The sequence below is a fragment of the Lycium barbarum genome, chromosome 12, assembly GCF_019175385.1.
Source record: "Lycium barbarum isolate Lr01 chromosome 12, ASM1917538v2, whole genome shotgun sequence".
NCBI lineage: Eukaryota > Viridiplantae > Streptophyta > Magnoliopsida > Solanales > Solanaceae > Lycium > Lycium barbarum.
The window spans coordinates 95,211,871-95,225,402 of record NC_083348.1 but is presented as its reverse complement, the minus strand read 5'-3'; the positions used below and the strand labels follow the sequence as shown (position 1 = coordinate 95,225,402).

General features: G+C 40.3%; 1 protein-coding gene across 1 annotated transcript; it reads right to left on the bottom strand.

The window, feature by feature from the left end:
• Positions 1-7,923: 7,923 nt before the first annotated feature.
• On the bottom strand, positions 7,924-10,011 carry LOC132621769 (uncharacterized protein At4g22758-like). The gene is made up of 2 exons (XM_060336158.1): positions 9,338-10,011; positions 7,924-8,346 (listed from the first exon to the last, which is right to left on the bottom strand). The coding sequence occupies exons 1-2, from the start codon at positions 9,600-9,602 to the stop codon at positions 8,168-8,170; spliced, it is 444 nt and encodes a 147-aa protein (XP_060192141.1). The 5' UTR covers positions 9,603-10,011; the 3' UTR covers positions 7,924-8,167.
• Positions 10,012-13,532: the final 3,521 nt, after the last annotated feature.

Sequence of the window (13,532 nt, the reverse complement as noted above, 5' to 3'; positions counted from 1 at the left end):
TTCTGAAAAACAAGTTTTCCAGTGGCAAAAATCACCTAAGCAATATTAGTTCAACAACTTTATTTCTGAATATTGAGTAAAAATCCAGTCATTTTGCTTTCGTTTGCGTTGGTTGTGCTTAAATCCGAGCATCGCAAGCTCGGATTTAACGAGTATTCGAGGGTGAATCGGAGACCCCTGCCCCACTTCGCTGCACCCGAAGCAGGTAATTTCCCTTTTCCATTTATTCTTTTGCATTTTTTCGTTTCTTTGGTTGCTAGGTGTTAGCTTAAATTTGTCATTTTTTTTGTGATTAAGAATGTTCATGTGATGAGTTAATTAGCTAAATAATGTTCTTTTCTGTGTTAGTTCATTTTACTATTTCTGTGTGATTTGCGTACGTAGTCTAAACATATGTATATGTGTTAGAATAGCTGGTCCGTGTTGAATCATATTCGTGTTCAATCTTGATTTTAGATTGAAAAAAGGAATAAAGATTATATGAATCAATTTAACTAGTAATTTAATTAATGATTATGTGAACTAGTTTAATAGTGGTGATTAGTTTGCTGTTGCATTCATTAGAAAGTATACTATGTTTAGTCTGCTCATATAAACATGCTTTAGAAGCCATTTGGTCTAGACTGTTTATGCTAAGTATGCATTATATATTGGTTGTGTTCTAGTTAATCACGATTTACAGGCTGTTTTGTTAGAATTGATTAAGTAGGCAGATTTAGAGGTCGTTTGATCAAGCGAGCTAGTGAGGATTTCAACATATATTAAATGTTCAGGATGTCTAGCATAATACCATGACTTCTTAAAGTTGATTATGTCATAGTTGCTGTGTTGATTGTTATTTCCCTTTAGATAGGAGTTGATGGTATATTGTGTACCAAAGAGTCTGTTCATTCGTTGTACCTGATTAATCTGTTACTTTTTCTTAGAACAATAATAGCTTTTGTCACAATCGGATACTAATCTTTATCTCTTTTCCCCTTTCTTTTACATGTACACATCGGAGCAAACGGAGTCTTAATTTGGGACTTTATCAAAACAAAGTCTCAAGATGAGATTCGGCACACCCATCCATAGAGTCATCTCGTTCCGCAATTCTTAGATCACATCGGGTAGGCGAAACTCGTTAGAAGCCGCCTGTAACATTTATTCTTTTTTTATCATTCATTTTCTTTCATCCATTTTATGATTGCTAATTTGTCTGCGTTTTGGATTGTGCGTGGCTTAAAATTAGATGGAGAACCTATGATTCATGTATGATTAGAAAGGGGTAGATTCTATCATTTAGGATTACCGCTCTGAACATCAAGTACTTATTTTCACCATATAGAGTGCATCATTCATATAATAATATTTTAAACTTTGTTAGCTATAAGTTATCTTTTTGTTGTTTTTTCTTTCTTTTTCTCAAAAGCTATTTTCTTAAATTTTAAACCTCAATTAATTAACCTAAGATTGGTCGGATAACCGTAGTTAACGGATTCTAAAGGATGCCTAACCCCTTTCCTTTAGGATAATATAGAACCCTTACCTAGAATCACACTGATTAAGCAGACTATTAACGGAGGTTTAATTTAGCTTTACCTTAGTTAATAATTAGGTGCCCTAATTCACCTTAAAATCAATTAGGTGGCGACTCCTTAAAACAAAGCAAAAATACGAATCTCCAATATGTTGTACTCGTTTCAACCCGGTTAAAATGGGGTATAACAACGAGGAAGCAGAAAGATGCACTTTTCATTTATACAACGAAAGATTCTTTACATCAAAAGAAGAACAAAGCACTATGAAAACAAAAATACCAAAGTACTGGCCCTATGCTACCCGGCACGACTAGAAGAGGATGAATGCTCGGACTCAGTCCGCTCGGAGTCGTCTGACTCGGACCTGAGGGCAAGGTTAGCCTCCTTCTCCATTCCTTTAGCTTCAAATATCAGGGCCGGAAGACCCTCCAGGCCGAGCTCAGCTTGCTCGAGAGTAAGACACCGAGACTTTCATTTCTCATATTTAGCGACAATAGCGGTATGAGCCTCGGCCGCCTCCACACTTTTCCAAGCTTCCTCCAAATCGGCCTCAGCCTTGTCCAGTTTGGTTTCCAAATGAGCTCGGTTCCTCTCAAGATCATCCCTCGTAAGATTGGCCGCATCCAGCTCGGCCTTAAGGGTATCATTAGCGTTAATCGCCTCCTCAAGCTCAGTTCTAAGTCCCTCGCATAACCGATCCCGCTCTTCGACTTTCTCTTCGAGTACCCTGCTGCGCTCGTTGAACAAAGCAGCCTCGGACTCAAGCTGCCGGTTCCTCTCGGTCAAGCCCGTAGCATCAGCCTTCACCGAGTCAAGTTTTCCCCGAAGTTGGGAAACCGTGGTCTCGAGTTCATCTAACCGCAAAGAAAATTGGGTTTTATCCCGGCAAAGGCCGATATTCTCGGCCTCGAGGCTCCGATTGTAATCAGTCATGGCGGCCAGATCACTATTCAATCGACGGTTTTCGTCCTTAACCGCATCAAGCTCGGGGCGGAGGTTGGCCAGCATGACCGCCCGGTTTAATTCTTCTTCCTTCTCCCGAAGAAGGTATTGGTATTTTTCTGTCTCTCGGCCCTGAGCATCGAGTTGGCCCCGAAGATCGTCTATCTCATGTCGGGCACGGATGAAAGCCTCATTGACCAGCACCACACTCTGCAGATGAAACAAACCAAAAGACTTAGGCAAGGAAAGGATGACATTCTCGAAATGAAATGTATAAGAGGGGCTAAGAATCTTACCCGGTTGCCCGCGTGCATGCCCTCGTTAATAAGGCATTCCCAAGTAACCCCGGTCATTTTGCGTCTGTCCGAATCTGATACAAGGGGACGCAAATAGCTTGCTACGCCCACCGGACGTGATAGGAAGCTGCAGTCCTCGGGGACGGTGACCACTGCTGATCGGGTTCTCCTTGGCTCTACGCTCGGGGCTGGGAAAATGTTCACCAAGCTATCCTTGGCACCGGAATCGGAGGCCCGATAAGTCGGCCTCGTGGCTCGAGGGATAGGAAGGTGACCGAATCCCGCTGCTTCACAGGACGCGGAGGGAGTTCTCGAGAACATAGCGTCAAACTCATCCACCCGCGTAGCCGGGGCAGATGAACTTGGAGCAGCCTCAACAAATTCGGCAAAGGCCGAGGGCTCCACAGTTGTAGCGGGCTCGTGCTCGGGAGACGGACGCGCGCTTGTGGTGGCTTCGATCTCCGGTACTGGTTCGGTCCTTTTTTCGGTTTCAACAGCAACCGCTTCCCCGGACCTCTTTCTTTGAAGGGGAGCATCTTCCGAAGAAGTTTCACCTGAAATGTCGACAAAGTCAATCGACCGAAGAGGAGCTGGTGAAAGTATTTCTTCCGCACCTGGATGGGGAGCAGGAACCAAGAGGCCTTCGCCAATGGAAGGAAGGGGCGGAACGGAGATCGCCTCTTTCGGTATTGAAGCCACGGTGGGGACGGAGCCGACCCTTCGAATAATGATGTCGAGCTCTGCCTCTTCCCTCGAGGGGCGGGCAACGCTCCTTGCTTTCTTTCCTTTCGGTGTCTGCCCCTTTTCGGAGGGTCGCTTCTTTTTTGCGGCCTCGGAGAGGACGCGGGAGGAGCCTGCTGTGTCAAATTCGGGCGCCGATGCTGATGGGGCAGTCCCCGATTCCGACCTGGGGGCTACCAAGCCCTTAGGAAAACCTGAAAACACGAGAGGTTAGCAGAAACCAGAGGGCGAAACGAGTAAAAGAAGAATACGGTAGGATAAGAATAGAGGGTTACCGTGATTTTGGGCAATCCATCGGCCACGGGACAAGTGGGCCCATGTCCGGTCTTCATAGGGATGCTGGGCGAGAAGCACTGTGACCCAGTCGTTCAAATCCCGGATGACCGGAGGAACGTACCCATTGGCTAGCAAAAGTAAAGAATTTCAAGGAATAATCAAAATTTGACAAAGCAATGCCAAAGCAATTATTCGGGGCTTGGAACTTACGCTTGTTATTCCATTTCTCCGGGAAAGGCATATGCTCGGCCGGAATTATGTCCTCGGTCTTCACCCGGACAAATCGCTCCAACCATCCCCGGTCTCTGTCTTCGTCCATTTTCGCAAAAAAAGGATTCCGGCTGCGCTTGGCCAGTTTCATTACGCCACCCCGGAACATCCTCGGGAAGTATAGGCGTATGAGGTGGGCTAGTGTGAACTCCTTCTCGGCATTGTTGGCCAATGACCGGAGACACGCTACGACCCTCCAAACATTTGGGCCAATCTGGGCCAGTGTAACGCCGTAGGTGCGACACATCTCGAGAATGACCGGATCCACCGGAGGGTTTAGTCTGAGAGTGAAGGGGTATGTGTAAACGTACAAAAACCCTTCACGGTGGTCGGTAACGGATTCATCAGGTCCGGGAGCGAAGACCCGAACAGGACGGGTGTCCCACCCACAATCTGCCCGGACTGTGTCAAGCTTCTCCTCGGTGACGGATGAGGGATACTGCCTCACGTCGTATCCCCTGTCTGAAACGGAGGAAGGCTTTTCGACCTCAAGGTCTTTGTTGAAATTAAACTTGGCCGGTATGATATCCGATGCAGTGGGCTCGAATTTAACCGGGGACGCAGGCTCGGCTCCCGAGGACGATATCAATGGGGCATCATGGGAAGTCGATTCGGACATCCTGAAAATATGAAAGAAAGAAGGCCGAAGAGAGGGATTTAAGAAGAACGAAGGAACTGGTGGTTCAAATAGAAGGCAAAATTGAAACAGCAACGCTCGAACAAAGGATACTCGACAGCAGCAGTGATGAGGTTGACTCCTGTGCACACGATATGAAGCAACAGATCAATAGGGAGACCAGATCTGAAGTTAGGTTGTGTGTTGAGCAAGAAGAAAGAAGAACACAGAATTGGAGTAGGGTTAAAGAGGAGGCAAAAACGTGAAAATGGCAAAATAAAGGGGTAGAAGGCCTTATATAGGCATGTTAGGGGAGGAACGGTTCCCGAGGACGGCCAATCAGATGGCGCCACGTGCCCCATCATTAATTTGAAGCGACTCGAAACGACGTGAAAAAGGCGGTTGACAGAAGCGGACCACCAGGGTTGAGACACGTGGCAGGTAAGGGGCATGCGTTACGCGCTCGTTCCCGCCAAAATACTAAGGTGAGGTCGGGATGAGAGAGCCACCGATTTAGGAACTTATCCACTCCCCGTTACTCCGATAGATCGGGGATCCGGGGAGTGGAGGGGCTATCTGTATACGGTGAAAACCGGATATGAGCCAGAACGGCGATAAGGTAAATTGGTGATGGAAAAGGAGCGAGAACATACCGGATGCTGTTCAGTCCTACCCGGAGAAGGCATGTGTACCGGAGCTAAACGAGTTTGTCTTCTCCGTCATCGAAACGGCCAAGTCTGCTGATCCGAGCGTCTGTGGCCGTTGCCCCGAATAGCACCGAATATCCGTTTGACCGAATGGCCGTTGGACCGGGTGGTCGTTGGTCCGCGTAACCGTCGCCCGCGGGCCCCGCACCAGTGGCGTGCTGTCATAGTCAACTACCTACCATGCGTGTGTCAGACGGCGCCGTCAGTCTAATCCCACCAAATCCGTGCAGGGCTGTCATTGTCATGATTATTTTATTAGTCTCCATTTGTATGAGATCCAGAAGGTGGCACTATAAATAGGGCATGTCCTCCTTCCTTAGGGGGGTTGGTTCCTACATTTCTCCAAGAACACTTGTAATAGAATAGCCCATATATACAATCTTTTCTTCAATTTCTGATCCGGCCACGACCGTTTTGTTCATGTTTTTAGCATATTTAATCCATCAAGTCTTCTACGCTGTTCATAAGTATTTGTGTTCGTAAACAAACCGCCATCATTAGCCATTTCATTAAAGAACTCTTACATATATATTTTCTCTATCTCATATATATATTAAGACCCAAGCACATATCCTATACCCGCTTACAAATTCAATTAATTATCCGATTTCGGGGTAAACAATAGTACCCAATACCCATGATGAGTAATGCTCTTTCGATTGCTGTTTAGGACGATTCACACCTTCCCTTTTGCAATCGTAGTAGTAGCTACTATACTATTAGGGAGGTTGAGCTTATGAGGTTTATTTTAAAGTTTTTTTTTTTTAAAAAAATTAAAGTCGTAGTCTAAATTTGACTCTTCACTTACCAAAGTTTAATGCTTTGGCAGAATAGATAAAGAATAAAAAAAAAATTAAAGCAACCACTAAGAAATCTTAGTGGAGGGATAAGTTATTAAATATCAAATAAAACAAATATAGTCTCAAGTCTAAGCCGACCAAAAAAACAAAATAAAAAAGCATCAGAAACTAAATTAGGAAAGTTGAAGCATTAAGGTTTTTGCCTCTTCCAATCCGCTGGATCTGGCCGAAAAATGATTGGAATTGGACTTCACCATAGCTCCGATGGGAGCTTCTCTGCTCTGGACGTACTTTTTCGATCCTCAAGCTCTCACCAGGTGCTGCGAATCCATCGCCATGGAGTTGAAGATAAAGAAAAATAGGATAACAAAACAATTTCAAAATAATGATTAATTTTGATTTATTTAATTCATAATAATCGATTCAATCAAACTAAGTTACATAAGCAAACTTGGTTTCTTTTTAAATTTTAGTAGAGGTCTAAGAATGCATGTGTAGGCTGGTGGTGAATCATAACTTAAACAATGGGAGATCATTGGTATGGTTTCTAGATTCCTCTTAAAATTTGAAAAGTATCCTTACAATCATGAGTACTGTTTAAGTCCATGACAACTTAAATAATGGGAATAATTGCAAGGCTTCACTACCCACAGCCAAGTAATTCACTCCATCATGATTGGCAACTGGTATTTAAGTTTATTTTACTTCTTGATCTTAACATTAGATGATATATAGCACTTTAAAATTAAGGGGTTGGCATAGAAAAGAAAAACAGATATGCCATACGGAATGAGTCAACATTAAAAACCAAAAAACACCTCTGAAATAATATTTCATTTTTTTTTCAAGACTTAATTAAAAAAACCTTCTATAATCTATACTATCATAGAAGTATGAAACGCCAAAATAAAATGATGGCATACGCTCAATTAGTATTTCTCACTTTTCTTTTTTCGTCTCGAAAATAATATTTACTTTTTTCTATTAGGAAATTTGTTACATAGAATAAAAAACGAAAAATATCATGGTTTTAAAGAAGTAAAAAAAAGACAAAAATTAATAATGTAAGGGTAAAATAGGTATTTAGAAAAGCCAATTAGGATTAAGGGGGAGGGGGGAGGGAGATAATGTCTATTAATCAAAGTTAGAGGGAAAGTTTGATTTTTAAAGCAAAGTTAATAGGGTGTTTTTCACCATTTTAAAATATATTCCATATTTGGACAAAATCGCGACTACGATTAATATATTTATACTTTAGAGATCCACATTAATTTGGCAGTATTTATTTTTACTTTATGTAAAAACTTATTCCACTGCAGAAATTAATTAACAGCACATCTAGATCTGTAGGCTCTGTATAATTTCATTCTCTTCAAGAGTCCATTTTTCTTCTTATTCTGAATTCCTACAAAAGCAGTTGAGAGATTAAAAGGGTTCTACGGAACTTCTATTTGAGTGCACATTAGAAAATTCTTACGTGGTTCATTGTATTTTGGGAGTAGAATGTTACTTTACTATTTGCATCGGGGTAGCGATAGAGATCTACTCTGAAGACAGCGTCATCCATGCCTTGAACCGGGTTTTCCAATTCAAACTCTTTATCATCTTTATTGTTATTAATATATTTTATTTGTCTCGTATTTGTTCTTCTTAACGTGGTATCTCTCATATATTTCCAAACAGTTTCTACTTATAACTTTATACGGGAACTAGTCATATGAGAATGAAACCATAAACAGAGTCAATTGGTAGAATAATAGGCTCTCTTATGAAGGCTTCCAATCGACTAATTATTCGTTAATGTTTTTCTATGTAGACTTCAAAGCTTATTGAATTAGCTCCTATCACATTTGAGTAACTTAGGAATTGATGCATATGTATACATCATTTATTAATGTAATTTTCATACTCATTACAAACGCAAGTGCTTTGAGAGCGAGCACAGAATAAACTTGTAGGCTTGATGAAACCACAATATAGCGAAGACGAAAGTGCTTCATTAGTGGGACTGAATCTTGTTGAAGCTAAAGGACTTAGTCAGCCAAGCCTTCCATCGCCCTTTTCCATTCTGCGAAATCCCATGTGCCCTTCCTTCTGTCATCAGTGGCTGTTTCTGCTTCTTACAGAGGATGAAATTCCTCACCCCTAGTGATCCTATCGAGTCTGATGGTCCTATAGCTGAAAATCAGTTCAGAAAAAAGGGCTGTCAATGCATCAAAAGCATTGATCGAACATGTACTAAGTAAGCAACGCACTGCAGTAAGATTAATTCGAACAAGTGAGGCTTCAGCGAATCATGAGGGAGTATAGTAGATTAGAGATTTGAGTTGTGTATGGAGAGTAAGTTAGGTGACAAAATCAACCCACCCGCCTAAGTTTGTACGGATTGATTTAAGACTCGTTTGCCTTGACTTGACACATTGAATCCGAAATAATCCAACATGCTCCTGGGTCAAACTCTATGTTTGCTCGACTCCTTAAAAATGTCAAAGTACCCAAGTCTGGATCCTCCAAAGTGCATAACTTTTTTAGGATCCAATACACACTCTTAACACCAATCTTAAAGTATTGGAGCAGCATAAGTCAAAATAGTGTAACCTAATGGGTCAAAATGCAAGTCAAACCTAAACACACAAAATCAAACTTGGAGATTTGAGGATTATGTAAACACGAAAGAACTTAAATTAAAAAATACATTAGCTTTCACATTTTCAACCAGAGTGCATAACTTTTTGAGGATCCAATACACACTCTTAACACCAATCTTAAAGTATTGGAACAGCATAAGTCAAAATAGTGTAACCTAATGGGTCAAAATGCAAGTCAAACCTAAACACACAAAATCAAACTTGGAGATTTGAGGATTATGTAAACACGAAAGAACTTAAATTAAAAAATACATTAGCTTTCACATTTTCAACCAGCTAAATGAAAAAAGAGAGAAGGTTAAGTGAGTCTGGTTATATTCATAATTTGACCTATAATGACCCAGCCTTCTATTGAAGAAACCTCGGGCGAGTTGGACCCATTAATTTACTGATTTGAATTGCTTAAATTTGACTCAGCTCTCTCTTCTGCAACTTCTAAGAGTAAGTATGAATATTGTTGATCCTCTCGGGGTTAAAAATGAAAGAAAGATTGAGAGGATGTAAGATATGTGTGTACATACCATCAATTCCAGCACTGGCTGAGTAAAGAAAGAAATCATTGACATCAGAACTCAGAACTGGAAGTCGGCCCTCTCGACCATATTGTTTCAGAGCTGTGTCAACCACCTTAACAACCTTATCATTCTCACTCACAACAAATCTTAACGGTCCTGCACTTCCCAGCACATTGACCGTGATCAACAACCTAGTACTCTTGGCATTCTTATTCTCCTCCCCCTTGGACATCTTCTCAGAATATGATTTCATCAACTTTCTCGACATCATCCTTTCTTTCTTATTCTCAATCTTTTAGATTTTCAAAGAAGCTACAACGCTAGCTGTAGTTATTGGACACAAGGGAAAAGATGGGACAGATTTATATGAATATCTCAAGGGTCAAGGCCAATGCAACGATAGTACCAGGCGTCTTTAACAGAGCCAAAGGAGAGAAAAAGAAGAGTGGGCATCCAAATTTTGATGGGAAAAACCATTCAAGCAATGAGGTGCTTGTTGTAAAGGCTTCTCCAAATGAAGTTAAAAAGAAAGGCGTGGAGGGATACGTTAGCTTCAACTAGGGTACTTTTGGGAGTTTATCAGAAGAAAGGGGAAGGCTGTGATTGTTGAAACGGACAGTGGATTCCTTCTCTGTTTTCTGCGAAAATGCTTAGCCTCTTCTTCTATCAATATTGTTACTAGACAGCATATGACAACTTCCATGTATTCCAACCAATTTAATGTTTACAATTCAAGAATAAAGAGAACGGATATTATAATACTACCATACAGAGAGAATAAATACACGGACAATTAGTTGACTCACGGTCAGTGGTGGAGCTAGAAATTTTCACTATGGAATTCAAATATAAAAAAATAAACTCACAAAGAAGCTAAATGGATTCAATATCTACTATACATACATTAACCAAATAATTTTGACCTTGAATATACAGTGTAATATTTTATTTTTTTGCATCAATGAATTGTTGAATTCTCTTGATATAAGGGACTTCTAATGCAACTTAAAAGGTGGTTCAAGAGTCACTTTATTGCTAAAGAAATGAAGATTGAGCCTAACTCAGCCTTAAAAGTTAGTTAAAGAGGTGAGGATTGTCCACCGATGTGGGACTCTCTGGTAGATTTAAATCCGACATTTGTACATTTTTTTAATCCCCTAGACCTTAGCAGCTACTATCCGGACTGCTAATTACATTCAGCCAAATTTATGAGAAGCAAATAATGGAAAGATAAACAGTATAAAAAGATAATTTGTAACAAGAATTATTAAATGCTTTTTTTTCCACAGGAACAAGAATATATAAATCGTTTAGATGTTGCTAAATTATTCAATATAAAATAAAACAATTTTACCTAGTTGACAAACGTCCCAGAAATAATTATACAAATTTTAACAACTACCAGGCATGAGGTAAGCTATACATAAACTAAAACCTACTAGGCCCCTTAGTGTGTTGCTTAGGACAAAGCCACGAACCCCTTTGCGATCGTAATAGTAGCTACTATAATAGAGGGGAGGTTGAGGTTTATATCTATTGTCGTGGCTTTGATTTGTCTTTTTTGAATTATCAAGTTTAAGGTACGGAGTACTATGAATGCGATGGGCTAGATGTGAATCATAATTTAAACAAATTGGACATTCATAGGCGTGGGAAAACAATTCTTTATCGTTTTCAGATTCCTCTGAGATATCGAAAAGAATCCTCACAAACAATAACATTATTTTAGTCGATGCCAACTAAAATAAGGGAGTTATTGCAATGGAGTCCGGAGCCTAAAGGATATAAAAATACACGGTCTTTACCAAAAGGGAACGTTTAAAAATTAAAATACCAAAAGGGGTATATCGTGGATCAGCCCACGATATACCCCAAAATTTTTCTGTCCGTGTCAGACTTCAACGAAAAACCAAAAAAAAAAAAAAAAAATTACCTGTATAACGTGGATCAGCTAAATTGTATAACGTGGATCAGTCCACGTTATACAAGTTATATTATTAACAGTTTTACAAATACTCGAATAGACGTTGCCTAAATTTAAATCATATTCGGTTATGTTTTTAATAAAAAACATTTATTGCTTTTTTTAATTTTTAAAGCATGATTAACTCAAATAAATATTTTAACACATACAAATAATTAAATGTGTTATATATGCGAACAGAAATAAAAAATTAAATATAAGTTAAATAAACGTTACACATTAACTGAGTAGTAAATGTTAAATTACATACTAATTATTAAACTGCACAAGACATGTTATATATTCTTGGAAGAGTACATAAGGAAACAACAATCATACAAGTTAAGAAAAAACATAAAAACCAACAAGCAACAACAACTACTGATTTCTGTCAGGGCAGTGATTCTTGTTATGACCTGTTTGCTTGCACGTACTGCACTTTCTAGCCATGCGAGCAGGAGCTATATCCATTTCATTCCTCCTTCTAGTTGTACTCCGCGCTCCTGAAGTTCGCTCGTATTCAGTGTTTGCAATTAAACTGAAGGGAGAAGGTGGCCAATATGCCTCATCACCCAACGGTGAAAATTTTTCACTGTACGTTTGCTTATAAAACCTGCAACTGTAGTACTTGCTAACATAGGTCTTTGGTTGAATTCCGCGAATATCACAAAATTTAATTGCATGTGAACATGGCATATGGTAGTTTCTCCACTTTCCACACGAACACTTTTTCCCTTCGGCAGAGACTTTATGTATATTTCTGCCCTTACCTTCGTGTGCAAATGTCAGAATCTCAAAGACCCCTTCAGTTGCATTGTATTGCTGCATGTCAGTATGCTTTAGGGACCTCTCCCAGTATTCATCAAACTTCTTTTCAACAGCGCGCGGCCAAAACTTTTTATTCGCAATCAACAAATCAGCAAGGGTGCTTCTCTCAACAAACCGATCAACAAGATTTTTAAACGTATAACGGACCATGGCAGTAACGGGCAATCCACGAGCTTTCTTCAATAAACCGTTGTAAGACTCGGAGACATTCGTTGTCATAGCCCCCCACCTATGACCGTTGTCCTTATGCAATGTCCATTTTTTCTCCGGAAGAGCTTTTAACCACAAATACGCTGGAGATGACATTGTTTTGATTTGTTCCATCCTCATTTTATACTTCTTCTTCTGATGCTCTGTAGCCGCCAACCACATTAGCTTCTCAAGGTCACTGCTGAGAAACTTTTTATTGAAGTTGCTTTTCAAATGCCGAACGCAAAACCTATGGTGTGTGGATGGTGGTTGGAACCAATCATGTGTTTGGACACATTGCAAGATGCCCTGATGACGGTCAGAAATAAGTCCAATTCCTTGTCTCTCACGAACAATATGTCTCCACAACAACACAAGGAACCACGTCCAGGACTCAAAGCTCTCACGTGCAACAATAGCATATGCAAGTGGAAAAATGTTATTGTTTGCATCAATTCCAACAGCAATTAGAAGTTTCATCTCATACTTACCGTACAGATGAGTACCGTCTATTGAGATGACAGGCCTGCAACTTTTGAATCCATCGATGCTTGGTTTATAAGCCCAGAACAGAAACTTGAAGATGTGTTCACCTTGCATTGTAGTTGATTAAAAAATTAAAATAAATACATAAAAACATTATAACTATCAAATAGGACAACCAAATAAAATTATATAATTTTAAAGGTCACGTACCTGCAATAAGGAAATGAATCCACACACATCCTTGGCTTTCCTCAACGAAGCGCGGCATAAACAAGTATACAAATATGACAATGCAGCCGCTCCCCAAGCTTGTCCACTCATTGCTCTAAGGTCACGCATGTCAAGCAAATAGTCTAAATTAAGTAAGTCACCGGACTTATCCGTAAATATCGTGCCGCCACAAAGCCATAGCAAGTACAACCTAACCCGCTGTTGCACATCAATTTCTGGGGTCTGATCTGTAATGTCATCTAAGCCTCTAATATATTCAATTAATTTATGTACTTCTAACCTACTAACACCATTAAAACAATCCAGACCGGGTGCCCAACCAGTAAGCTCATGGATCAATTGTTGCCACCCACCAATATCTATATATCTAGCATTAAGATTATTCAAGGGATTACCATCAACAACCAAGCCAAACATGACCTCAATATCTTGTAATGTGATGGTCGCCTCACCTGTACGCAGATGAAAGGTGTGCGTCTCAGGACGCCATCTCTCTATAAGTGC

Bases quoted from the DNA above. Each gene is read 5' to 3' on its own strand.
- LOC132621769 (XM_060336158.1), bottom strand. From the start codon at position 9,602: ATGATGTCGAGAAAGTTGATGAAATCATATTCTGAGAAGATGTCCAAG. The intron at 8,347-9,337 runs GTATGTACACAC...ACTGATTTTCAG, and splicing joins AGCCAGTGCTGGAATTGATG to CTATAGGACCATCAGACTCG.